The 27688-nt window shown below is 41.0% G+C and overlaps 1 protein-coding gene across 1 annotated transcript in view; it reads left to right on the top strand.

The window, feature by feature from the left end:
* The first annotated feature begins 1396 nt into the window (after positions 1–1396).
* LOC308146538 (monocarboxylate transporter 2) overlaps positions 1397–27688 on the top strand; it is a 36241-nt gene continuing 9949 nt past the window's right edge. The window contains exons 1-3 of the mRNA XM_080518414.1: positions 1397–1464; positions 6074–6297; positions 19937–20182. Of these exons, the coding sequence (XP_080374540.1) occupies positions 19966–20182 (217 nt within the window). The 5' untranslated portion in view covers positions 1397–1464; positions 6074–6297; positions 19937–19965. The remainder of the gene's footprint in view (positions 1465–6073; positions 6298–19936; positions 20183–27688) is intronic.

Below are 27688 nucleotides of genomic sequence, written 5' to 3'. Positions count from 1 at the left end.
CTTTTATTAATTCACAGTCGTGACACTACAACAAGTTACCACGGCGCCCTCTGCTGGCAGGATGTATAATGTCCACACTTTGTTGAGATGTGAAGCATATTACATGTCCTGTGTTGTGTTTTTAACATTGTAACACATTTTTCTCATTGATGAAATCTCTTAAACCAATAAAGAATTAACAATATTTCTGATCGTCCCTCTTATAGGTATATTTCTTGCATGAAAAAACACATATAGGTTTGTTACTGACACATTATTCAAGATGAAACTACAAATGTCCTTGAATATTTTATGAAATCAGCATTTATTCCCAAAATGTGATGAATTCCAATCATTCACAAGTATGTTACTGTGCAGACTGTTTATATGGATTCATCATGATATTGTCAGTTTTTTTAAAATAAATAATTATTTCCACTCCAGTTACGCACCACCGCTACACTGGGAAACCAAAAAAAAAACATTTCCAGAAGCTTAGTGCAGCTCCCTAAATCATAATTTGCAGTTTCCTTGCCTGTCTTCAAAATGCAAATAAGACTTGCACTGATCAGCCGTAACATTATGAACACTTATCTAATCCAGTGCGTGAAAAGATCGACACTGCTCACACCTGTCGACACTGTAACACCTCCACTAAAGGTTTGTCTGGTGACAATAGTGGCTGATGTATCGCCCTCCAACATCGCCGGCGGGCATCAGTTGTGCTCAAAGTGACTGGACTTTCATCAGAGAACCGCGCTGAGGCCCACTGGTCCCTCGTCCAGTGTAAACGCTCCCTGGTACATCAAGTCCATTCATGGATCAAACACCTGATACAAATCTTTCCATGAGATTCTGTTGCAGATTGAGCTACCAAAGCTTATCTGTTGGATCCCAAAACACAATCCAGCTTCGGTTTAGTTTTCCATTCATTTCTTTTCCTTCACTTCTGTTGGAAACTGATTGCGAACATCCCACAAGGGCTGAGGTTCACACGCTCTCCGACTCAAGAATCACAGTCAGACCCTTGTCAAACTCACTCAAATCCTTATGTTTGTCTGTTTTTCCTGTTTGTCAGACATCAGTACGTGGGATAAATGTTTACCTGCTGCCTGTTAAGGGGCCCACACACTCTCAGATGATTTACAGATGAATGGAGTTATTGTTGTGGGAGTTTCCACTCCATCCTTGATACATTTCTTGATTATTTCACAAGAATCTCAGGAGACCTGGGTGAGAAAGGCAACGCGAAAACTGTTTCCCTTGGCCAACCCTTCGAGCCGCACCTTTGGCCCCACAGCGAGAGCTTGTTTTAGGTTTCTGTTTGGCTTCGGGGAGTGCCAAGCTCTGAGAATATGAGCTCCCATGTTTGTGTTTTTTACCTCTCGACCTAAAAGGTCATTGTTTACCGTTTCAAGCAGCGAGGATCATGTGAAGTTGCACCGGGTGCCGCGCACGGCTTTGTTGGGATGAAAGCTGCAAGAGGTATGTGGATTTCTCTTTTAATTCTTGGTGCAATGTCCCCCCCCCCCCCCCCCCAGGCCCCTCCTCATCCTGGGGACCCTCTGCATCACATGTTTCACATGTTTACCTCCTCCAGCACACTTGATTCAGATGAATGGCCTCTGCAGAGAATAGACTTCAATTAGATTAGATCAATTTAATTAGATAAGGACAAACATAATAAAAATATATCTTTTTTTAAAAGAGAATGGAGATTATAGTGTAATTACATCCAACTGAAACATCAAAACCAACTCATACATCATTAAAAACATATCAAGGTGTAATAATTATTATGATCAAAGTACTGAAATCTCACTGTGAACACTACAAATAGCAATAAAAGTAAACGCGTGTTCATACAGTCATATTTCCTTGGAGCCACGGTGTGGGAAAGCTCTGCAGGAATTAAAGGTGACCACTGTTTTTCCTCATTTTAGGAGACAGTTCACAGCATCTGGCTTCAAGCTATTAAAAAAAAGAATATATACTTTAATGAAATTCATGATTTCAGGGCTGAGTCTTAAAACAGGAGTTTAAACCTGGGAGGCAGCGACACATAAATACAAGAAGACACGTGAATTATCAACAATGTTCAATTCAAACACATTGAATTGGTCTTTCGCATTTGTTGCACGAGTTTTGCAGAAACTTCCAGAGAAATTTGGAGCAAAGCCTTTCTGACATTTGCATATCTCATGATTTTCACTTGGAATTTGCACATTTGCCAGATAAGAATACACAGTTATGCCAGTTCAACTGTGTTGCAGCAGATGTATGAACGTTGTGCAGCTGTCACCCAACATACGCAATATTCATACAGAAGATGAGAATATCTAGAAAACTAAATTTGAACATTTTTTTCCAGACTTTCTATGAAAAAAAAAAGATAAAAATGATTTTAAACTGCAGTGAATGTTTGGGGATATTCCAGAGACTCATTTAAAGACCTTGTTTATACAGTACTTTTAACTAACAAAGAAGTTTACTTATCATCACTTGATATCATGTTAACCGCCACATGACAGTTCAGTCCCTCTGGATTTAAAACAGACTCAGATTAGATTAAATAAAAAAGATCTGATAAACCCAATTCTGAGTTCTTTATTCTTAGTTTTGAAGACATGTGCTAACCAAACTAAACATTTTTGAAGATTTCTGTTTGAAACAGGATGAATCTCATGGAATTATTGATCCATTGTGCCTATTGAACACCGTGAACATCCTGCACGTAAACATAATGTTTAAGGACATGCACCAAATTAGTTTGGATATAAAATGATCATCTTATATCGTGTGAGCACATTTGATATGATTTCTTGCCGTAGTTTTTCTTTTCCACTTGAAAACCCAAAATTTTATTGGTGAAGTCACAAAACGTGTTTGAAAAAGGTAAAACCGGCACAGAGGAGGAGACTGGAAGAACCTGTGCTGAAGTTTCAAACATTAGACAAGACCGATCCTGTCAACGTTGGTTGGATGTTGACACGTGATTATGTGGAAGGACTGAAAATTGGAACTCACCCAAACCATGAAGCAATAAGCTCAGTTTGCTATACAAGTTAGCCTTATGACGAGAAACGGCACACGGCGAGTCAACCGACTGATGAAGCATGTGACGTCTTTCAGAGCAGACGTTTCGCCGCTCTGCAAATAAGAGCTTGAGTCCATCACAAAAGTAATGAAGCATACGACCTGCAATCAATGATTTCACGTGTGATCTCTTTCGTTTCTACAGCTGCCAATAGAAATATAAAATATAAAAACCTTTCTGTTTTAGCCACTTCAGTTCCTGTGCTTCTTTATTGTCTTTACACATTGTAAGTCAGTGTCACCGCATTGCAGGAGCTTCGCTGCGACCCCCCCCCACCCCCTTCAAATTTAATCCAGAGGGTTGAGCTCGGATGACCCAGATTGGGTCAGCCGTCGATGATGCCAGCGGATTTGGACACGCAAAGAACATTAAGCAGAAACAACTGAACCGCACACAACTCTAAAGATGTCAAAGTTAATCTAACACAGAGAGAAAATGTCATCTGTGGCTTTTTTTTAATTTTTTTTTTTTATAAAACTTCAGCTGCTTTTAGTTAATCTCAAAACAAATAAATCTTTAACTCCCTCATTGGTGTTGCTTGGTTTTCTCTTTAAATGTGCCTCCAGATGACTGTGTTGTATTTGGCGGTAAAGAAATAATATTGACATGAATTAAATTGCTTTACATTTACAGACACCTTGTGCTCGTCCACCACTGAAAACAACTTGTAGGGTTCATTCGAGGTCAAAACTTAAAGTATTTAAACTTTCATGAAGCATCCGTAACTTTCTGAAAGGACTCGGCAGAGGTGATCTGAGCAGTGCAATCTGCGCTGATGTGCAGGCACTTAAATGCAAGGTGTTTCAATAATGGCTCATGCGTGTCATCAAACAACTGCCCCCATGTCAGGGTGCCTTGTCGAGGGCAGATTATCAAGCAGCTGCGTGGCTCCAAGCAAATCAAACAACGATGTGAATCACCTGCACCGGAAATTACAGCTTGGCAAATTTAGAAAGATGCTCATTTGCCAGTTTTCACTTCCCCCCTGTCTGTTCCTCAAACTGTTATCGATCCTGTTACATGGGTTTGCACCGCGCAATGTCAAAGGAAGAACTGCAACTGCAAGAAGCAGTGTACTGCTGCTTTTTCCCCCCATTGTATGACCTATGATGAATTTAAAGAATCGATAATTCAAGGTATTGTTATTTCCAGATTACTGTGTTTTCACTTAACATTTCCAATCTAAATGATACTTTTTAGCATTATTAGACTTCTTTACATGCAGAAGCATCCTGGGAATTTGCCATAATGCCACCCCCTGCTATTAAATATATTAGGTTTTGTAGTGTCCCTATCATCTACAGTTTGTATTTTAAAGCCTTTTTGGTTGAAGCTGACGTTTAAATGTAGATTTTTCTTGCTGTGGGTCAAGAGTGCTAACCATTACTCGACTGTAAAGTTTTCCTTTTAGGCTTGAGTGCCTGTTGGTATTGATTTATTTTCCACCACTAAAAGACTGTGGTGTTGCAGAACTGCACCCACATGTGGCCCTTTAATTGCATCGTACAGCTTAACATACTATGAACTGTGTTCACAGACGGCGATCTCCAGTGCACCATGCAGAGTAATGTGTTATTGTTGTTTATGTGTGTTGTGGCTGAAGGCTTAAACTCTTGGGTCATGCCTCGTGTAAAAGTTTTTCATTTCCCTCGTGTTTCTCTGACATGTCATCTCCTCATTGTTGCTTGTGTTTCTGCTCACATCGTGTTGCCTTACTGATAATACTCCTGATTTTATGATTCATGTGAGGTTTAGGTCAGAATCTATTGTTTCACACTCCATCCTTCAGCCTTGCTCAGGGACACAGTGGTAATCTTGTGGGATTCAAGCTTGTTAAATCGACTCGTCTAACATATGAACCACAAATGCCTGAGAACTCAAGGGGCAAATTATACCCAGCCAGTGTTTAGTGAAGCCCTTTTTTTTTGCTCACTCATGGAGGAATGCATCATGTCATGTGCACTCATGTTATCTGGGTTAATCCCAAAATAGAGTTATAGAGTGATGAATGTCACACTGTTTAAATCAGTGGGATATCAACATCTAAACCAAGACTCCTTCTACATGACAGCATTTTCAAGTGAAAATGGAATTTGTTGACTTTTGAGAGAGCCACTGAAAATGGGACTTTTTGAAAGTGTTCCAACCCCGGCTCCATGGTAACAGGGGGAAAACACAACTTTTCTGAAACGCTGCTACCACACATGCACACCACAGCCTGAATAAATAGTTCTTCTGCACATGCTCAGTAGATGGAAAATGACAACCATGTTTGCCTCCAGAGAGTCATGACTCCCAGTCCACATTCTCCTGGGCCTTGGTAGTTTTATTGCTGAGAGGCACCTGGAAAATAACGATTCAATCTTGATAAAAATCTCTGTGTACTCTCCATCGTTAATGTTTGAAATGTATTATATTTATGAGGTTTCATTAGAGAAACAAAACCACAGCTCCACCTAGTCCCCCAACAGGAAAATTACATTGTTTTCAGCATTTATGCAATTTCCATGCAAGGACACATAATGCTGCAGCGCAAACATAAAACTTTTTCAGAAAAATTAAAACGGGATTTCACTTGAAAAGTTGTAAACAGGGCCTCAACTTCTCTTCTTGAGCCTCTGGATCAGCGGTTTCCAAACCTCATCCTGGAAATTCCTTGTCCTGCAAGCTTTAGATATCGACCTGCTTCAACACATCTGAATCAAATGATTACATCATCACCAAGCGTCGAAGAAACACCTAATAAGGAGCTTCTCATTTCAACAGGGAGCAAAGTTAAACCACCACCACCACCTATTATATGTTTTGTTTAAGGTTAACAGGTGCCCCAATCTCCCAGAGGAGGAGGGACGTCCCACACTTTTAAAAACCACTGTGTGCACAATTTCTTGAATTTGTCAGTTGAGATAAGAAATAATAGATAATTTCCCACAATTAACTAAGCAATAAAAGATCTTTCTTTCTTCTTCTCCCTCCTGTTCTGCTTGATGCTACCAGAGAGGCGGATGATTGAGAGCTGAGAAGGAGCCGGAGGCAGGCGGCGCCGCCCTCCGCAGCGCGTCAGGCGAGCGGCTTCATTCGGGACATTTCAAACACACGGCCGACCGCGGCACGCACGCACGCATCTCCCCGCTCCAAGGTCACAGCAGCCGGGCCGCCCGCGCGCAAGGACGCACACACGCACATACACCCGCCGTCCGTCCGTCCGCCTCCATCCAAAGGTAAATAAACCATGTTTACGGTCTTGTTTATTCGCGTGGAGACGAGCCGCGGTTGCCGGTGCTGATCCGGAGGGTTTTTGACGGAGCCGCCGCCGCCGCCGCCGCGCGCAGGGATGAATGAAAAGGGGGCCGCGCGTTCATGATGCGTAACTGGAGCGAAACGATCGTGCCTATCGCTGCCTCGCAGGTCAGTTCCTGGTGCAATGAGTGACTCGGATGAGCTTGGGAATATTTTTCCCTTTTTTGGATGTACTTCGAGCGGCCGGTTTAGCTCGTGCAGGCCCTGGGTATTAAGACTGGCTTCATCCGGTCCCTGTCCTTACATCAGCAGCATCATATGATTAGGCTGCAGGACTCACTCTGCTGTTGCATCACATTCCTTTTCCCCGCTTTCCTTTTTAAAGGTTTCACCACCTGAAAGATGCATTCTTTGGAGTGTATTACTCTCCAGTGATATATTTGGCATTGTGGATGTTCCACTGTAAAAATAACTTCACGTGCTGTACTCTGCTGAAACCATCAGACTCATACTGGCACTGAGATTATTCATCTAACAGAGGCTTGATTAACATACAATTGCAAAATAATCGATAATAATCAATAAATACATCCGCATCTCCTTCTTTTGCAGTTTATTAAAGCAGACTAAACAATCTTTACATGCCTGTCAGTGTGTTTATACTGAACAGTGACCCCTGTGGCCAAAAGTAGTACTGCAGACAAGCCAAAATACTTTCTAATTAAATATTTACGTTATAAGCAGCAATGTACAACTTATAGTAGATTTCATATGCAGAAGAAACCAAGCTGACGTAGGAGTGGATGATATTATTGTACAGTTTGGGGCTACAAAGTGCGGGGGGTCAGTGAGATGTAATACACTGAATGAAGATTATTTTACATGACGCATGCAATACAAGTTCACATTATTGTTTTTGTGCTGAACTTGTTACTTCACAAACATTTGATTTAGACTGAAGGAAGGGAATTAAAGACACGGTAGAAAATCATAAGTCATAATAAGTTTTGAACAAGTTCATGGCGACGTTTTGAAAATGATGTCCATTTTCATGGGAAGAGCAGAAATGCTGAAAACAATTGCACTTTGGGAGCCGTTTTCAAAAAGTTGCATTATCAGTGTCACTGAGCAGCCAAATTGTAACGGAAGTTTTCAATTTTCACTTGAAAACGTGGTAAACAGGGGCCTTAATCTGCCCTGAATTTAAGACTGTGAGTTAGATATGTGATTTTTTTCTTTCTTTTTTTTTTAACAGAAAGGTCTATTGGAAAAAAAAACCTTTCATGAAAATAAGAAAAAAAAACACTTAAGGCATTATGAACCTAATTGAACTACATGTCAATGTTTTTCAACAATCCCTCAAATGTCAAACAACTTTAGCAAAACAAACAAACAATAAAACTATATCAAAGGGGGGAATGTGTCAAATGTCAAATAGCTGACAAATGGATGCATTTTCTTGGTTCCCACATTTAAACTGAACTAACCTTTAAGAATAAATACTTATTAGGATTTCTAAATACTGACCCTCAATTTCTGGTAACAGTTAAATAGATTTTTAAAGTTTTCACTCAAAAAGGAGGTGAACTGGCATTTTCAAAAACACGTGACAGCCTAAAAATAAGGACTTTTACGAGCGTGTTTTATTTCTGTTGCTCACAATTAATCAACAGCTGTTCAGTCTTTCTCTTCTCTCAGAAGTAGTCCAGTTACTACATTATTTCTCCTTCATTCATAATGTGCATACAGTAAAGTGTAAAATCAACACTGTGCAGCTTTATGAGTGCTCGTGCCGGACTTTTCCAGGTGCAGCTGCTTCCTTGAGCTGAGCGAACTGGCGACATACTGTTTACTGTTCAGTCATAAGAGTTATAACAATCTTTCATGCAGGGCGAATAAGGTTCCTTTTTTTTTTTTTTTTTTTAAAGAAGGTGCTGTTTAGAAGAATTAAATAGCTTTTGTATCACAGCAGAATTAATAAATTCCATTTCAGAAAGAAAAACCCCACATCTTCCTAGTTTCATAGAATAAACATGTTATTGAATCAATCTGTTTTTATGTTTCTTCTGCTGAAGTTACAACTTGTGACCTCCAGTGTTTTGGAGTGCAGAGATTCCTTTGATATTGTGATCCTGTATTTAGGGTCACTCTGCAGGTTGAATAAACAGCGCTTGGTTGACAATGTCCACACTGTTTGTTTGTCAGGACAGCAGCCGAACATGGGGGCCGTCACCTTACTCAGGTGACTGACATTGAGAGTTTATACCCACGAATATGCAGCGTTAATGAATCTTCAATATAATAAAGGTGTGTGGTAATCTATCACCCCTCTAACCCCTGAATACGCCTCTTTACGCGTTTCTTCTGTTCGGGCTCATTATCCAGCTGACTGATTAGCTATCGCCAGAAGGAATATAAACGTCAAACAGTGCCGAGCACCTGTGTGTTTCGTGGAACTTTGCACATGTGACCGTTTTAAGAGTTGGGTCAGGTTTCAAGATCAGGACCTCTGTGCTTGTGGACGCCGGGCTTGTTGTGAGGCAACACGGCCCAGCTCGGGGCAGAGCTTTGTGTTCACAATGGCAACATGTGTTACTTACTATTAAACACAGAGACACACCTATAACAGTACAACGACACTATTAACTCTGCTGGCTCGGTAACAACCTTACCTTCAACTCTGAGTCTCCAGCAAAGCTGACAAACCTTTACCTTCATGTAATCATTAAAACTCCCTCATTGTGCTTTTTTTATGTTTTACTGTCAGTCTCTGTACAAATACAGTTTAGTGGCTTCGAGAATGAGAATGAGAAATACTTTATTAATTCCTGGGGGAAATTCTTGTAACATAGCTCCTCGCAGAACAAATAGAATAGAAGTGGAAGTATCAATATTGCAGAATAAATTAAATGATAATATATACAGGGCTAAACTCAGTGGTGACTATGGTGAGATTAACAGGAAAACACAGCAAACCCTGTTTACATGGAGGACTTATAGAGTCTTAAAGCCACGGGAATGCACACAAACACCCCTGTGTGGTCTTACCTCTTTTCTAAGGTCCCATTTATGTGATGTTTCAAGTGAAAATCCATAACTTTCGTGTTTTCATTTCAGAAAAATTGCACACTTACACACCAGCGTTTTGAAAAGCATGGGCATTTACACATAAACAGCAGAAAAATTTGAATGTCAGGCCACGAGTTGCAATATGTTATAAATATTTAATGTATCTTTTTTTTATGTATTTTGTATTTGTTTCTACAGACGATGAAGTTGGATTGTTGTTGCAGGAGACTCAACTATAAAACTACCAAGTCCCAAGAGAATATGAACTGGGAGTCATGACACTCTGGAAGCCGCCATCGTTGTCATTGTCCATCTACTCGCGCTTGTACAGTCGCCGCATTTCAGAAAACTTGCGTTTTCCTCAGTCTGTGCAGAATTGGAGAGTTTTAAAGTTCTATCTTGGAATCCGTTTTCAAAAAGCTGAATTTTCAGTGGTTGTCATGTGACCGGATGCCCAAAATTAAATGGAAGTTTTAGTGATATGTTTGTGAGGTTTCTAGAAATTAAGAAAGTAATGAAAAGTGTTCAACACCTCCAAAATTACCGAAAAATGCTCTGCTTCAACATTTTGTGGAAAGAGAGGCTCGTGCCAAAATGTCGATTTTTATCATGTCGAATTCATCTAATCGATCACGCAGAGATTATGTTGTAGGACAGTAGAGCTCGTAGGTGTATACGCTCTTTCAGAAAGTCATTGAGACATATAATGATGTTTACTGCCACTGTCTTTTAATGACCAACACAAAAAACTATCTTTGAATAGCTTTCAGTAACAAGGGTTAACGCTTCATAGATCAGTTGCTGAAATACATAGAAATGTATTTTCTTTCTTTTTTTTCTATTTCAAATCAGTCTTGATTAATTGTATGGTGAAAAACATAGTAAAACGAGTGACATATCAAAATACTTGCCAAAAGAGATATAGTTCTCCATTCATTTCAGTTTAAGTGGTTCTGTTTCACGTCATGGGTGCATTGGACACATCCTGAAACTTTTTGCACTTTTTATGTGTTCAGTATGATGCGACTAGTTTTCAGACTTTTTTTTTCCATAGAGGAGAGAAGAAATAATAGATATATGTCATATATGTCATTACAAATCCTAGAGAAAGGAATGAGTTAATGTCGGTATGATAGTGTCCTCGTAGCCCATTGATGTCCTGCCGACAATGAAAATCTCCAGCTCAAATCTACTTCTAGAATACATACACTGACTTTAGAACTTGGCCCGGTTGTATGCTGTGTGACCTTCATGACGTAGTCGGAGGTGTGAAGCGGAGAGCGAGCCTCTGGATTGGGTGATGAATATGGGCGCTGGCAGCCTGTATGGAAAAGTCAGGTGGGCTTTAAAGCTTACTGTTGTGTCCACACAGGCCTACTTACATGGATTGATTCATGCCCTCATGCCCTGACAAACAGAAATCGAGGCAGAAGCTGCAGGCAGCGGTGCAGGCTGGGAGATTTAGTCCGTTTGGAGTTGGTTTGCCATCCAGCTTTCAGAGACGAGGTGTATTTGAAATTTACTGGCGCATGTAAAAAGTCTTTCAATCAGAGTTAACCCCCTCGGGCATTAGCTCAAGGCCTTTAAAGATTAGAGGCTGACAATTGGGTTGGAGAGGGTATTATAGTTTAAGTATGTTTTATGGGAAGACCTCCTGCCTGGTGGCCTTTTTGAAAAGCAGCTTTCAGGGGTCGCCATTGTTTTTGTGTTATTTCTCCTGTTTGCGAGGCCACGGGGCAACCGTGTTTACTGGATCTCTGCGTGAGATTAAGCCGCCGTCGTGTTGACAAGAGGATGAAACGTGCCCTTCAGTCTCCCGTTGGAGAGCTGACGTTATTAGCGTGGGTTAATAATGAACTGTGTCTAAAACAAAGTGAGAGGTGTTACTTGGAGGTTACCTTAGTGCTAAGCTTGCGTTGCCATAATGTTGAAGTCCCGTGAGACTCCGGGGGCCCGGGAGGGAGGGGGTGAAGGTCACGCTGGTAGCAGCTGACTGTAGAGGTCAAGTTTTCCTTTGTGGAGCTTTACAGCGCTTGTTTATCAGAATCAGAATGGCATTTACCTGAAGCGGTTGAATATTTCCATCCTTCAAGGTCTCGTAGGTAGAACCTCTGTATGCAGTTTATCTTTTACAGGTTAAACAGGAATGTCTCCGAGCCACTTAATTCGGATTTAGCTAACCTTCTGTTGTCCTTCATTACAATTCAAGTCTCACAGGGATCCACGTTCAAAGAACCCATTATTCAGTAACCACCGTCTGACCTTTCAGTATCAGTGAAAGACAAAAAAATGGAGCCACTTGGCAAATTTAAAGTCAAAGAAACTTTGATTTGTGGGGAACAGAGAACGATGTCCTTCTTCTTGGCGTATTTTTCATAATTTGCATCGAACAGGAATCGCCACTGTAGAAACTTATCTGAAATATTAAAAGTTGTGTCTTGGTGCTGTTATTAATTAAAGATTGCAGGTTAAAAGTTGGTTTGGGAAATGTGGAAATTAATGAACAGAGTTGAATTTCCTGCAGTTCTGAGGAGCAATTATTTTCTTCAGCAAATAATTTTGTTTCAACGAGACACAAGGGCTGCGGCAGGTTGCAACAGGAAGGACATCTGGATTAAAACCCTTTGCAAAGTCAAACATGTACATGTTATGAAACGCAGTTATAACACCGGGAGGGAGAAGTCGAAACACGCCCCTGACTGAATTTTCCAAGATGACTATTTTTCAAAAGTCTATAGTTAGAATCTGATCTCTGTACGTGGGCGGCTGTGGCTCGGTTGTTGGAGTGGACGTCTCTCAACCAAAAAGTTTGCAGGTTCCATTGGATTCCTAGCGGAGCAAACCGAGGGTTGAGTCGTTGTGGTGGGACAGAGAACATGGACGTGGGCCAGCATTTTACCTCAATGAGAATCTGCAGTCTTGTTTCGTCGAAGCTTGCTGATAGTCTTTGGATTTTTATTCCGTTGATAAACGGTCCGGAATTTGTCACACTTCCAGAAAAGGATCTCAGCCTGTGGGATTAGAGCTCAGGTTTGAAACAGGTTCTTCCTGCAGTAATATGAGACTACACACCATTGCACAATCATGCAGCCCTTGTTTGTTAATTACATGATGGAGATGACTGTTTCTCATGCTACAACCATATAAAAATTATTTAGGAATGCATCAGAGCTTAGTATGTTACAACCCAGATGTGATTGATTGCTGACTCAACTTGTCTGAGATGGTCTTCGTTACAACACTCAGAGTACACAGAGAACCAATAAAAAGTTTGAAAAGTCACTAAATGAGACAATCAAGCACAGGTTGCTGTGTTGAGGCCTGCATGACAGATGGATCACATACTCAAACACAAAAGACTACATTTTAACTCATAATTCATATTACCTACAAATAGATTGGTCGTAATTAAGTTCAGGAGATCAGAGGAAGTAATTGGCCTGTAAAGTAACTTAAATATATTTATTAAAAACTTACAATTAATAAGGATTCTTCCTCCAGTAAAGCAAGCTGCTAACTAAGCGCTTTTGCCAGAAACACACCGTCCTCATACGCGCTCTTGTTTTGAAACGCAGCAACTTCCGGTCGCACAATATGAAAACAAGTCTGTGTTTTTGTTTCTGTTGTCCAACGATTTTCTTATTTGTTTTGAGAAACAGAAAATGAAAATAAACCTGTTTTTAAAGCTTTGTTTTTCCCTTTTCGATCATGATAAAGAAAAATGCATTGAATTTCAGTTTGGGTTTTTAAATTGGAAATCAAATAATGGCTCTTTTTTTTGTGGTTTCTTTTAATATCCTTCTCTGAACGAAAAATCCATTTTTATTCACATAAATTCTTGTCAATTCCCATGGAAACTTTCCAACTTTGAAAATTCCCAGAATTTTGCAACCCTAATGTTGAATGAGTGGCATAATATACTAAATAAAATTCATGTACCCATCGCCTATTGAAATATTAAGATTCTTTGAGACACCTGATGACTCAGCATGTTTACACATGATTTAAGGTCATGCAGGTGATGACTCAACGAGCCAAGCTGTGAATCGACTTTGTGTCTTGGTCTGTACTTCTTACTGTTCAGACTCCTTTTCAGCTTTGTGGCTTCAGAAACCACCAAGCTTTTGGCAGTACAAATTTCATAAAGTTCTGTTTTTCACACTTTTACCAGCAAGATTTGAGCTTGGCTCTTGCCTGTCACCAGGGTAACTTAGCCACATCTGTCTGTTCCTCCTGGATTAAACTGACCTGAAATACAACACCGGCGGTCTCAGCCGTTCCCTTGTTGTAAATTAAACCTGAGATTGTCCGTCTGTCCATGCAACAAAGAATACAGTCTCTGAGACTGTCTGCCAAGTTACTAAGTGGTGTCCTTGGAGGACACACACACAGTTGGACTCTTATAGTATAGCACAATGTAACCAAACCTGATGAGCTTTTGCCAGTTGGATGATTTAATTACTGGAAAACTATTTTGATTTGTGGCCTCCTGCCTTTTCTTCCCTGCTTGCGAGCTGAGATCTGCTGTATGTCTAGATTCCTGTAAGTGAGCTCAGGCAGTCACCTCGAGAGCATGCAGGGGACACTGGATCAAATCAAACTGTACGCCTGATCTGGGAACACTTGTGTCTGTGTCTTTTTTTTTTTCTCCTCCCTGCTTCAGATGTTTGGAAATGTCTCCCTTTTGTTCCCGAAGAGTTTCCAGTTCCCAAGGATTTTCTCACGGTGTCTGTTTAGATAACATCTAATCAATCCAAGGGGTAACAAAGACCGTTACCATTGAAATATTTGTTTCTGTGAAAACTCAAGTATTATACAAAACACATACATGATAAAAAGCAGATATGCCACATGTGTGCAGATGTTTTCCAGAATGCCTATTGCCTCATAAGCCTCCTTTCTCAGGGCAGAGGGGAGTCATTTTATCTTGTTATTGCGGTGGGCAGGAATGGTTTCCTGCAGTGGTGCTTATTGCAGGGGCCTCAGATTGAAAACATTCTGCGGTCTAACCAGCTGGTCATGAAAGAGATGTTGAGGTGTTGTTGAATATGTTGAGGTGCTCCTTCTCAACAACCACCTGTGAGGAGAACTGAATGCCTTCTTTACTGGCTTGTTCTGTTTCCAGACCCCTATTTTATTCCCCTGGTCACCCTCTACGTTCAAACTCTCTGTTGTATGGTTCAGAGATAAAGAGAAGCACAAAGTCATCTAAAAACAAGCTGCAAAAATCCACCAACACCTCCTTGAGAAGACTCTTGAAGATATCCTGGACAGACAGAGTAATGAATAAAGATCTTTGGAAACAAGCGGGTCAGGAACAGGTTCAAGTACAAATCAGGCTTGGCCACACCTTAAGGAAACAGCAAGGCAGTGTAACAAGACAAGCTCTCAAATGGAATCTCCAGGGCAAGTGGACCCCACAAGAACATCTCAGACTCAACATCACACCTCCAGGTGAACAGCCGGGGTCACACCTGGAACACGGTGGCTGATGGCTTATGCTCTCGGAGGAGCTAAAGGCGTAAATAAGTAAGAAATTAAGTCACGTTCTATCTGGTTACGGTTCATCTCTGGATTTTCACCTGGTATTGAGACATACTTCATTTGAGTTTCTAAGAACTTTGTTCATCTCAAAATTGCCATCCGTGAAGCAGCAATACTGTATTACACTGTTTTTCAGTTGTGAAACCTAAAAGAAACACAAACAAGAATGCAGACGTATGAAGCTGTGATCTGAGCTAATTTTTGTCCGGAAGACTATATAGACATGGGAACACTGCTGAGACCCATGGGAGACGACTGTAATGTGAATATATACAAAGGAAGTTGGGCACAAAAGCAGAAACACTTTGATTTTTTGAGGGCGAGGCAATGGGGGGAGTTGTTCCTCTAACAAATGTCTTGAGAACTCACTGGTCTAAGAATGCTTGGTGTGCTGCATTCCTTCTTATAGACTTTAGAAGCCCCAAAGAACTTTACGTTGTTAGTCAAATTCACCCATTGACACACAACAATGGTGATGGGTGCCGTGTGTAGGCAGTCAATCCATCCATTGGACATTGGGAGATGATTTATCAAACAACCTGCTCTACCGACTGAGCCACAGCCTATAATGACGTCTGGACGAGGTGGAACTAATTCTTAAAATGTTTAAGTTAAGTTAAAATCAGGTTTTTTTGTTTCTGAAATGTTTCATGTTTACATGGCAATGCTTTGAAAACGATGTCTGTTTACATGGAATGTGAAGTATGTGAGTATGCTGTCAGCTCTTGGGTCACAGACCAGGACAGGTGGCGGAATACGTTTGCCCGAGGTTTTCATATAAAAGCGGCATGTTTGTCATTCATTCCATTGGCATTTTACAGACCAAAAATTCAGCTTTTCAAGGAACAGATGGCAACCCCGATAAATGCTAACGGGTATCATGCTCGCGATTCTCACTCGGTTCCACTAACAAATGTGCTGTTGGCAAAGTTATGCGCTCTACCGAGTGCCCGTTCTTGTTCTATTTTGTAATCAAGTAACTAAGGTTGAAGGAATAAACTTGTTAAACGTTATTCCAACTGCTCATCTTGCTAAAGATTAAATCAATGTGAAGTTGAGGGAAACGCAGTGGTCCATGGTTGGATTAAGTCATGATTGTGAATTGGCAGGTATAAAGTTTGATTAGTAGCTACTTGACAATTGGGTACTATTGATTAGAGCTTTGGAAGGTAATCTATACAAACTGGTGGAAAACAAAAAGGTTTTCTTGGTCATACAAGAGTTTTTCTGACTTTCCTCAATGGCACTGGATTGCGTAGCAGCTCTAAATGTAGCCTACCAGTCACTCCCTTTGTCAGCCGCTCCGGTCGTCGTCGGTGTGACGTGAAGGGCAGGAGCAGAGGCACGAGCAGAGGCGGCAGGCGATGAGGATATGATTCTTTGGAAAGCAAGGAGGAAGTGTTGACATTGCAGCAGCTGAACAGTGACTTTGCTTTTGTTTGACTTCTTGTGCACTTCTGCGGTTGATCATAAACCAGATCCGTCAGGCTTGTCATCGAGTCGTTTTCTCTTTTTTATTTTTTTTTTATTTTCCACCCAAAGGCAGCTTTTTTTTTTTTATGGTCAGCCCATTTGACGCTTCATACTGGAACCCATCAGTTTAAGCTGCTTACGGGTTGTGAGGAGGCTCGGTGCATTGTTGCCGCGTTCGATCAATCAAAACCAGTATCTCCAGGGAGAGCTGCAGCGGACAGCCTGTAATCTGATTAACATGGATTAGACCCACTCTATAGAACTATGGGAAAAAAACGCTATAATCTCTTACTTTGATTAAAGAGGCAACACACAGGATATATAGCCAGAGGATTATATTTCCATTCAGGCAGGCCTGGTTTAGCACAAGGTGATTTGTTCACATGAAGCACAATCAGGTGTAATTTTCAAGCTAATGCGTTTAATTTCCTCATGATGACCAGAATAAAATCAACAAAACAAATAGGTGTTCTAGTAACACTATTTTTCCACGTTTTGGCTCATTTGCAAGCTATTTTTATGCATAAACCCTTCAAATATTCTTCTTGGATTTTTGCTAATTAGGAGTTTAAAAGATTAGCAGAATATTTAAAACTGCTCAGCATGTGGAACATGAGATGCATGTTTGAAAATAACTCGAGACAGTACGTTTGTTTTGGATCACATCATAATCCCAGATGTTGTTTTGTTTGTTTTTAGCAACCAGCTCATGAAAATGATGTAGTCTTTAGTGGTTAATGAAATACTTCACACAGATGTTTGTGCGGTCGATGATGGAAGAAGTGCCATGTTGGGTTTTTTTATGGATTGAATTAAACTTTAAGGTGACATTGAGGTCCGGCTCACATGGCAATGGAAACCATGTCATGTATATATTCAGATAGTCATTGACTTCCTAAAATTTTAACCCTGTTGATGCCAGATTTAGGGCCGACCCACAGGAGAACCTCGTTTCATGTAATGGGATCGTTTTTGGCCGATCATCCACACGGTTCCACAGAATGAATGTGTCTGTGGCACAAAAACTGCAGAACACAGATCACTCTAGTTTATAATAAAGGTAAATATGTAATGTAAGAATGGATTTTTAACAAATTATTCTAAAATATAGAACTTGGGCAAATTTTATGTTATTTGCATAAAAATGCCCAAAGGTATGTTGAAATATTCTATAATTAGTTGAAAGCTGTTATATAAAGATGTGAGTGATTCATTCAAACATGCATATAAATATCAGTATAGTATGATAATATACTATATCTGCTGTGACCCACATCAGCAGCAACTGTTGTCAATTCAGTTATTTTTGTGGTGGAATTATTATTGCAAATGTACATGTTTGTTTTTATGGAGACTTTTACATAATATGATAATCAATACTATTGTAGGTTTCTTTGATATTTGTCTGGAGCCTTCAAACAGTTCGATGGATTGTTCCCTAAAACGTTCCAAAGGACAGTACAGAATTAAATCATCCAGCTAATGGCTTTTTGTTGACAAGCGCAGCCGAGATGTTCTCAGTCGGCATCAGAGTCGCCACAACACTGCAACCTGATCCTGTGAGAGCAACATCATTAATTGATGGTGATTTTCTATGAGTCATTTACACGCCGTGACGGATGAGGCATCCACTTCCTCAATGCCACTTTTAGATAACGCTCGTTCTAAAAGCGGGTCTTCTATCGTCTGGTGCTGTAAACGTTGCAGCTCTGCGAGAGGAACAGATGAGGTTTGCATGCTGCAGATAATGGCGCACAGAAGATAAGTCTGGAGGGGCCGGTTAACTGCCATGTGGGAGATGTGATCTGTGGCATTACTCATTGCTCACACTACACTTAGTGAAAACTTTTCTTTGTGCCAAAAAAGTGAGGGTGAAGATAAAACATTACCCGATGACGGCAAAATATGTGAAATGAATCAATGCATCAAAAGTTATATGTTTAGAATGGATTTATTTCCAATGTATTCAGTACAAAGTCCACAGTGGCAATAGTTCTGTGTATTAACCAAATATTAAAACGTTGTCCTATATAGAAGTATTTTGTCTTTATAAAGTTCAACATTGGAGCTTTATTCTCACGTGATGAACAGTTATACTAAAGTGGCTTTGCAAATCTGAATCTTTCTTGACCATAGGCACAATTTTGGCCAGTGGCCGTAATATGACTGCCCTGCATTCGAGAAATAGGATGTGTCGATGCATAAAAAGGACTTTGCCAAGAGGATTAATAAAGATTGAACAATTAATTTTTTTAGCTTAATCATTGATAACTGATATCATAACTCATTGATTCAAAAGAGCCAAACTTGAGAACTATTTATGATAAGACTTTTGAAAATTATTCATGAAAACTTCAGCATTAAGGCATAATTACAACCTATTTTTGGAGTCGTCGCAACAGGAAACTTGTATTTCATGGTAAACTCAGTCATGATCAGTGTGCGTGCGTATTCACAAGAGTTCTAGTGAAGAACATGTGGACAAAGCCACTTTTTCTCAGCAAAAAGACAACCGCAGATGACCTTTGAACTCGTGGCGTGTATCAGGTGACAGGTGCTTCTTCGGTGTCAGGCTGTAACCGTGTCCCTTCAACTTGCCTCTGTTCTCCTCGCTGTCGCAACCCGGCGTCGCAATTACTTCGCAGCCCGACCCCCGTAAACCCCGTCTGGTTATGTAAATCTCCGGTAATTGCTCACCTGTCATCCCATTAAAACAAACACATGCAAACATGTCAAATCTTCCGCTGGCTGCTTCATTTATGCGAAGCCAAACTGGCTGCCGTCGCCTCGCCTCGCCGTGCGCTGCGAGCTCATTATGCAGCTGTAAATAACTCCTGGCTGATTGGAAAAGGTGAGGCTGATGAGGCTGGGTGGCTGGAAACAAAGCTTGGGATGGGAGGAGCTTCACACAGTTGTTTCTTTTCTCCATTTTTTATTATTTTTTTTACACGTGTAATCAAGGCGTGTTTGCTTCGTACACATCACCTGATTTCAAACCGGCACTGCAGCTCCCTCCGCCCCTTGTTTCCACCGAGCCTGAAGGCTCAAGGTGGACGCAGGGCGGGGAAGGTGTGAGCTCTCAGACGGGGTCAGTCTCTGGAATGGACAGTATCATGTGTGTCAGCGCATGTTTGCGCACGTCCTCTCCAGGATACGGACCTGTGGTATGTCCTTCTCTCTCATGTGTCCCATAACTACCGGTGATTGTCGGTCTGAATGAAAATAAAGGACAATGCTTTTCTCCTCCTTTATAATCCCACAGCTGTGTGTCTATTGTCAATATAAGGCTTTGGGTTGAGTTGTCTTATCAGTGGCTTGTTACATTTTCCTATAAACAGCTTCTCTTTGTCATTAATTTCTGTCGCTAAAGGCTCAAAGGACTGTAAAAGAAAAGAGGGGAAAGAGCTTGTTCGGATGGAACTGATCAATAGTCAATCAAAGGACAAAACGAAGTCATACATTATGTAAGTTTTCTTCTCTGCAAGTTTTAATTTTCTCCCCGTCTTCTCTCTCGTCCTTCTCCTGTCATGACAGCGAGTAGCCAGCAGTGAAGCGGGCCCGCGATGCCGCCCCCAGCCGCAAGTACCCCCGCCGTGCCCCCGCCAGATGGCGGGTGGGGGTGGGCTGTGGTGCTCGCATCTTTCATCTCCATCGGCTTCTCCTACGCCTTCCCCAAGGCCATCACGGTCTTCTTCAAAGACATCCAGATCATCTTCAATGCCTCGTACAGCCAGATCGCGTGGATCTCCTCCATCATGCTGGCCGTCATGTACGCTGCAGGTGAGTCATGGCGGTTCATCTAATTTTAGGAATCAAAACCTAAATTTCATGACTGATGAAAAAAATCACAGATGGGACTTAAAATTTGCCTGTTAACAAACTCTGAGTTTTCTGTGGAAGCACTTGTGTGACACTCGACTACTTTAAGATGCATTTGATACATGGAATTTAGTAACTGATCAGCCAGTATGAAACAAACTCTAATTCATCCTTCTCACTCAACTTAAAAAGAACATTATCACATGTACTGTTTTAGACCTTGAGTTGCATTGTGATTAGCAGTCTCGCATCTCGGCAAGTTCAGGTCAGGTGTGTGGACGTTTTCTCTGGGTATTCAGGCCGATTAGCGACTTTAAATTGATGTGAAGATTTGTCTTTCTGGGTTGACCATGTGAGGGATGAGCGACGCTTCCAGGCTGAGTCCTCCTTTGTTTGCTGGAATTGGCTCTAATCCCCCAAAACCTGTGTATCACCTCGAGTGGTCGTCTCAATTACAATGGACAAAATGAACAAGTTTAAATAATTGTGTGATTTGAGGAACCGTGTGGAGCTTTGAGGTAAACTGAGGAGCTTCATCAAAAGAGTTCAGTAGCTGGTTACGTGGACCGTAAATCATTTGATTAACTATGAATCCAATTAAAATCCCATGATGTAAACATTTCTATCCATCTGATTAGTTTTCAATTAAAATTACAAACTGATGAGAGAATGTAGTGAAACCTGTTGGTAATCCAATCAGAGGCCATGTAATTGGCCATGTAATTGGTACTTCAGCTTTAAACTTATAAGACCATCCAAAATGGCAGTGATAAAGAAATGCTTGATGGAAGGGACATATTACATAAAAAGGAACGTTTCTGATCAGACTCTGAAAAAGGAAAGTTGAGTTAGTTGAAGTGACAATTCAATATTTGGCCGAGTTCCAGGTAAAGCTGGATGTGGGATCATGTGCACGCAGTGAAAAGCATTATGGGATTGATCCACTTATTTCATCGGTGCGTTTAAATCTGCACGTCAATGTGATCTCTTTTTAAAAAAGATCGGATACTCTTTTAACTGTAAGGAATTCAATTAGATTGACAAAACACTGAATGTAAATGCAGCAGTTCATGTAAACTAATCGATGTAATGCATAAAAAATGTAAAATAAGATGTGTTACATCACGAGGGTTCACATTGAAGCCCAAACCTTATTGTCCTGAATCTAAGCAAGTATAGTGTACCAAATATGAACAAAGAAGAGGTTTTTCTTCAAAACTGTTCAGTGCATCTCTTTTTTTTTACCAACAGTCACGGCGTCTTTCACCCCAGTAACTTTATTCAGTGTTGACCTGCTTTCCTGGAAATGTCAGTTGAATTTTGTGTGTTATACATGCTGCTCTCACAGATTTCAGGAAGTCGCTGGCAGTTTAGTTCCCCCCATTTGAAAGGCTTTCAGAATATTATCAAAAGCCAACACGTTGAATCCCCCCACCCCCCCGTGATGGTTTTTCGAACAATTCCCCGACATGTGAGAGCTCCTGCTGGGACTCGCACGTCTCGCATTGTGTAGTTTTGGGTTTGTCCCTGAAGATAAAGACGGATGAGCAGATATAGAAGTAGGTTGTGACATCAGATCATGACCCAGATTTAAGAACCGCACAGCATCGCAGTACGCTGGCAGAGCATCACATGCCGAGCCTCAAGGCAACCACAACAACACGAGATGAATTGTCTGTTAAAGTGAGCATGTCTGTTGGTTTTTAGAACTATCTCGGTGTCTAAATTGAGATGAATCGAGGGATTATGTGACCATTACCACAGATAGTATTTTTTTTCTTTCCAAGCAAGAAAGCATAGGGTCACAATGTGTTTTCATCAGGTTGTCCTCAGTCGCCACCATATTTCTCCCATCACCTGCTGTCTTCCCTGCTCTGCCTTGGGCCCTGCAGGCCATCTGCTTTGGCAGTGCCACGAACCGCCATCTGTCCACGCTATAATCCTCCTGTCACTCTATCTTGTGCTGTTGTCACCATCTGTAACTGGACATCAGCGGGGGCCGTGAAAGCTCATGTCCGAGGCCACGTAGTGCAGCCTGTAAGGACAGAGTCTGTAGCTCTTCTTCATTCTTTACTGAAGAAGAAACGAGAAATATGAAAAAAGGTACAAAATATGTAGAACAGGTCCCAGGAAAGTGTTTTAGGAGGATGCAATAAATGCACGGTGCTGTCAGTGGTAGTAATTCTAAGGTAGAAGGTCAAGTTTTCCACAGATTTCTGGAAGATGCGCTTTCTCTCCAGTGCTGTGGCTTAAACTGTGTGCTAAAGGAAGTAGCCCCGGAACAAGCTTTAGCGTCAATCATGGAGAGAAAGATGGTGTCTTCCCTAAAAGTGTCATATATATATATCAGGGCTGTGGCAAGGACACAGCTGGAGGATTTTCAGGAGGTCGTATTTTTCTACTTGTCAGCTTCTTCACTAGATTGTGGCCACAAGTTTATTTTCCAATCAGCGTCTGAAGCCAATGTGGGCGAACTGACTTCACCTTTCTCAGCAATGACGAATCAAAGCACAGGTCTCGGTTTGTGGTGAGGTTTGAAATGACTCAGGGTTAATTTGTTGCCGCCCGCAGCCATAATAGCATAACTGCTGTCTCGTCTTGTAACCATTAGGCCCCGGTTACACAACAAGTGAAAACACAGACTTTTTGCTTTTACGTTTCAGAAAAGTTTTGCATTGACATGGCAATGTTTTGAAAATGATGTCAGTTTAGACGAACGGCAGACCTGGAAAACATTTTTGTTGGCATGCCAGGCCACAAGAATGTGTTGTTGGCTATTTTTGTATTGAAGCCACACAGAGAAAAAATATTTTCTTAAATGAAAATTACATCTAGAAATTTACTATAACTGTACAGTGAGTATTCTGCTGCTACCTTTTACAGGGATCAGAGCAAGTCATTACAATTTAGAGACTCTAGAGATTGGAACTGGTCTTGCACCTTAATCTCAATCTGAGCCTATTTTACTAATTAAATAGCCATTGAGTTTATATTCAACTATACTGCACTTTTTACATGTAGTTTTTTTTAAACCATATGATGCTGTGACAAGGAAACTTGTAATTTCACTTTTGTTTAGCATCTTAGAGCCACTGAGTCAATCTACGACAGCATTTTGAAATTGCTGATCAAGAAACTTTGTAAATGCATCCCTCTTATCAACGGGTGATTAGCAGAATATAGTGGTTTAACAACTTGTTTGCGCTGATCACAGCTCAACCATCGCCTCATTGTCAAAGTCCACTCTTTGACCAATCGCTGACGGCTCCTGCGCCGAGCCTATAGGCTGCGGCGGCATCAATATGTGCAGTTACTAAGTGAGCAGCTCTTGTTCCTCATCCATTCACATTGATCGCACTCATCAGCGATTCATTAAACACCTGCTCTCGCGTTCTGCCTCTGACGCTGACGGTTCAATCACTGTTTGAATGTTTAACGCTGCTCTAATTCCCCACTGCTGCCCGTGTGTGTGCCTGTGTGTGTGTTTACTCAGTCCTGTCATTACTGGGAAGCAGGCTAATAATGAGTCGACACCCAGAAATGATAATCCAGTCAGTCCAAACGTCTGGAAAACAACCTTTTACCTGTTACCACTGCCATGTCTTCAACCTGCTCACCTTTTTATGAACACAGTGCCGATGAAAGAAGCTTGTTTTTCACTTTCCTAAGCTGCAGAGGTCAGGTCTGTGAGGGTTCGCACAGCATGAGGTCAGCAGTTTATTATTAATGCCGTATGTCCTCCTCATTCAAGCCTTTTAATACAATACAGTGTTTCTCTGCAGACGAAGGAGGAACTACCTGCTTTTTTTAGTTTTAAAATGCAATATTATACTCAGTGACATCATTCTGAATAAAGTCAATTATTGTTTTGCCTCCCAAAATAGAATATACTGAATGCAGCAAGGTGAAATGTCACATCGAAGGAAGAAAATCCTGAATGAGAGGGAACAAGCTAAATAAAAAGAGCTTATTAAAAGGGCTGCCAGAGGAGAAGTATGGTTGAAAAGTGAATCTGGTGACTGGCAGAGGAACTGAATCAGAACACGAACACACGCCATTTAAATGGAATGTAAAGCTATTGGCTTAAAAGTACAAAAACAACCAGAAGACATGTCTCTTTTCGGACTTGTTACTTTACTTTCTTACACTTCAGGTAATCAGAGACTCTCTTTTTCTTGAATGAAGAAGTTGTATATTTACTTTTTGCCTGTTTTTGAATTTGAGAAATCAAAAAACGAAGTTGCTTTACTGTTTTCTGCAAAAAGAAGTCTGCTACTTTGCCGTTGTGTTAGAAATCAGAATTCAGGATTCAGAATTACATTGTGAAGAAGAATGGAAGGCCACAACAATAAGGCCCTGTTTACATGATATTTTTTCAAGTGAAAACTCATATAATGTAATATCAATCTTGTATCCTGAAGGTTTATTTAAACCTTTAGATGGTCGTCTTTTCCAATTTTTGCTCCTCGGTTTCAATAAAAGGACTTGGATTACTAAAGATACGCAAGATAACTCGAACATTCTATCGAGATTTTGATGCCTCATCCCGTAGGATATATGCTAAATGTGTGGAATGATGTGAGACAAACACAGGAGCTCAAATATCCAAATTCAAGGTGTTTCATTTGCAGAATGAACAAACCATTCAGCAGTGACCTGGCGGTGAAAATCAAGTGAGCAGATTCTGAAAGCCTCAGGGAAAAACTGTAATCTGCAAAATAGACACAAGGATGTGTAAAGACTGCACATCATCACCTGGTTATCTGATTGGAAATCGGTGAGTCGTGACCGTCTGGGAGTAAAGTCAATTATGTGACCATAACAAGAACCCAGCACAGGATCCACAGACACACAAATATTTCCACCTGTGCTTTCCACCTGTGCTTGTTAGACAATTTTTCAGAAAATAGTTGTGATACCTGAAAAACATCCCGTCTGTGACAGTGCTGGTGGTTCTGTATTCCGTCTAGACATTCATAATGAGCCTTCCCATTTGTGGCAGTGAAAGAATAGATTCTCTGTAAAATGTAGTTTTTGCCTTCGAGCTTACGCCAATTTAAATCACTTCCTCAAACCAGACATATCCCATGCCAACAGAACATAATAATAATGTCGTTTTCTCTTTTATGGGACACACCAGCAGTTAAGCTTAAAGTATCAGGGCACACCTCAGTGTCAAAGATACACTGACATTTTTACAAGTGACCCACATTTCCAAAGGAACATATAAATACCCATCCATTCATTCTTATTAATCACTTGAGTCTTAAGCAGTCACATTTTCAATATACAGTATATAAGCCCTCGCCGCTGGATCCCTAAGAACTTCCAGCACTGCAGGACTGCGAGCCTTTCCCAGGCAGTCTGAGAAAAAATAATCCCTCCGCAGAGTCCTGGGTGACCCGGGGGCCTCATTCTAGTTACCGTGTCTGATCACCTTCAGCTGAAGCCAAGGGGAGATGGGGGGGGGTAGCCTTGTCAGATGTCCAAAACACTTCAACTGGCTCATGTGGCTTTGCACCTCAAGAAGCAGCGTGATGGACAGTCGGAGAGGGTGAAGACCTCTCCTCGTCTTCGTCAATCCGTGCAACAGAAACCTACTGTTGGTAGAAAAACTGAACAGTGTGGAAAGACTGTCGGGAGTGAATGCAGCTGTCGGACATGAGAACGGACAAGAATGGAAAAATACAATGCACCTGTGCACACTTAGGCTTGGTTTATCGGTTTTCTGTTTTTGTTTCCGAAAAAGTTTTGTGTTTGAGAACAATTTAATTTTGAAATGGCAGAAACACTGAAAACGATGTAGTTTTCCTGTAGGGCCACTCGTGGGTGCTGTTGTTTGTTTTTATAACAAGACCACAAGTGTAGACACAACAATACTCTATAGACATCAACAGTGGCGAGTACAAGAACATTCATATGGACAGACGATGAAATTGGATCGCTAGTATTAGCTGTTTTCAAAAAAGATTGCATTTTCAGTGGCAGCGGGACTTGACTCATGAAATATCAGTAGATCATAATAAAGGCATGTGAAGCTTGCATGTTCTCACTGTGTCTGTGGGGGTTTTCTCTGGACATTCTTGTTTTTCCTCCACAAGTCCAATGACATACACATTAGGTTTATTTGTGTCTCTTAAGGAGTGAAAGTCTCCATATGTGATCGTCTCCTTCTTTTTGCCCTGTGATGGACTGCTGACCTGTCCAGGGTTATGAGGATAATACATAAAGTTATGCAGTCAGTTGCACAACCAGGCATGTAAATTGTCTGTCAAACAACACATTCTCCTTGAAACGAAAGTTCCCCTTTTTACCAGCAGCACTGAGCTTATCAGTAACTCCTTAGAAAAAAAGTATGAAACCAGCCTCATCTATTCCGTCCTCGTACGAGTCTCAGCTCTCTACTCCCTCCCCAACATCACAGCAGACAGCTGTGAAGCAGCCACTCCTCACACGCCTCGGCACCACAAGATGATGTGTTTAAGCTGCATGCCGAGTGTCTGCAGAGGATCAGTGTCACTAATCCAAAGGAAAAGAGTTGACCTTGGGCGTGGAAACACTACGGCCACTTACATTCACTGTCAATCATATGGACAGGTGAAGGACCGGATGGAAAGTAAATGGTGCCTCATTAGAAACAAGCCTTTTTTGTGCAACATTTTTTTAATATACGTTCATGGATCTTTCTGAGGAAGGAACACTGTTAATTTTTTTTTCATTTATTAATTGTTCCCATCATAATAACACTATAAAGTCAAACCTCGCCGTTGTTTTAAGCTACTTTTCTTGACGAAATACAGGCTTTCGTGATAATTTTATTCTTTGCTCGTCCTTGGAGTCACGAGAAAACTTATTTCTCTGATCTTGGAAAGTCCTTTCTACTTGATTTGTCCATGTGAGAGGTGTTTTCATGCATCTGTCCCACTGTATAACCCAAGAAAGCTCATCAATAGACTTTTTCTTAAGAGAATAAAAGCTGATGTTTGTGGGTAATCTGTAGAAGTGGGGACCTTGTAAAGAGCATGCATTTATCTCTGTGGCGATAAACCGAGCAGCTCCACCCCATTCACATTGATTCCTGCAGGTGAAAGAAACCTCTGCTGTCACAAGCCTTAAAACCATGATAGTAACATCATCCAGTGTTTGCTGTTCTCTATTATCCCGCTCTAAACTTTATCTCAAAGCCTCATGTCAACCTGAAAATGTGGATAAACCTTTATCTCATAAATAAACTGGGCTTAGGTTGGGTTATTCTCCATTATTTCCATAAAAATGTCTGCAGCCAGAGACGCCGTCGCCCCAGAAAAGCCTGTTTTCTCGAATCCGAACAGCATTTAAAAGTTGCCTGCTTCCATTTCTGTTGACTTTATCCTATTTTGAAGTGTGATGGATAGGGGGCGTCTCCTTGCTGCGTATATTAAAGGCTCGTGGAGAATGGAGGAGGAAAAAAAAAAGAAGAAAAAAACA

This window comes from Blennius ocellaris (genome assembly GCF_963422515.1).
Source record: "Blennius ocellaris genome assembly, chromosome: 22".
NCBI lineage: Eukaryota > Metazoa > Chordata > Actinopteri > Blenniiformes > Blenniidae > Blennius > Blennius ocellaris.
The sequence above is the reverse complement of the archived record's forward strand: the minus strand, read 5'-3'. Positions and strand labels throughout refer to the sequence as shown.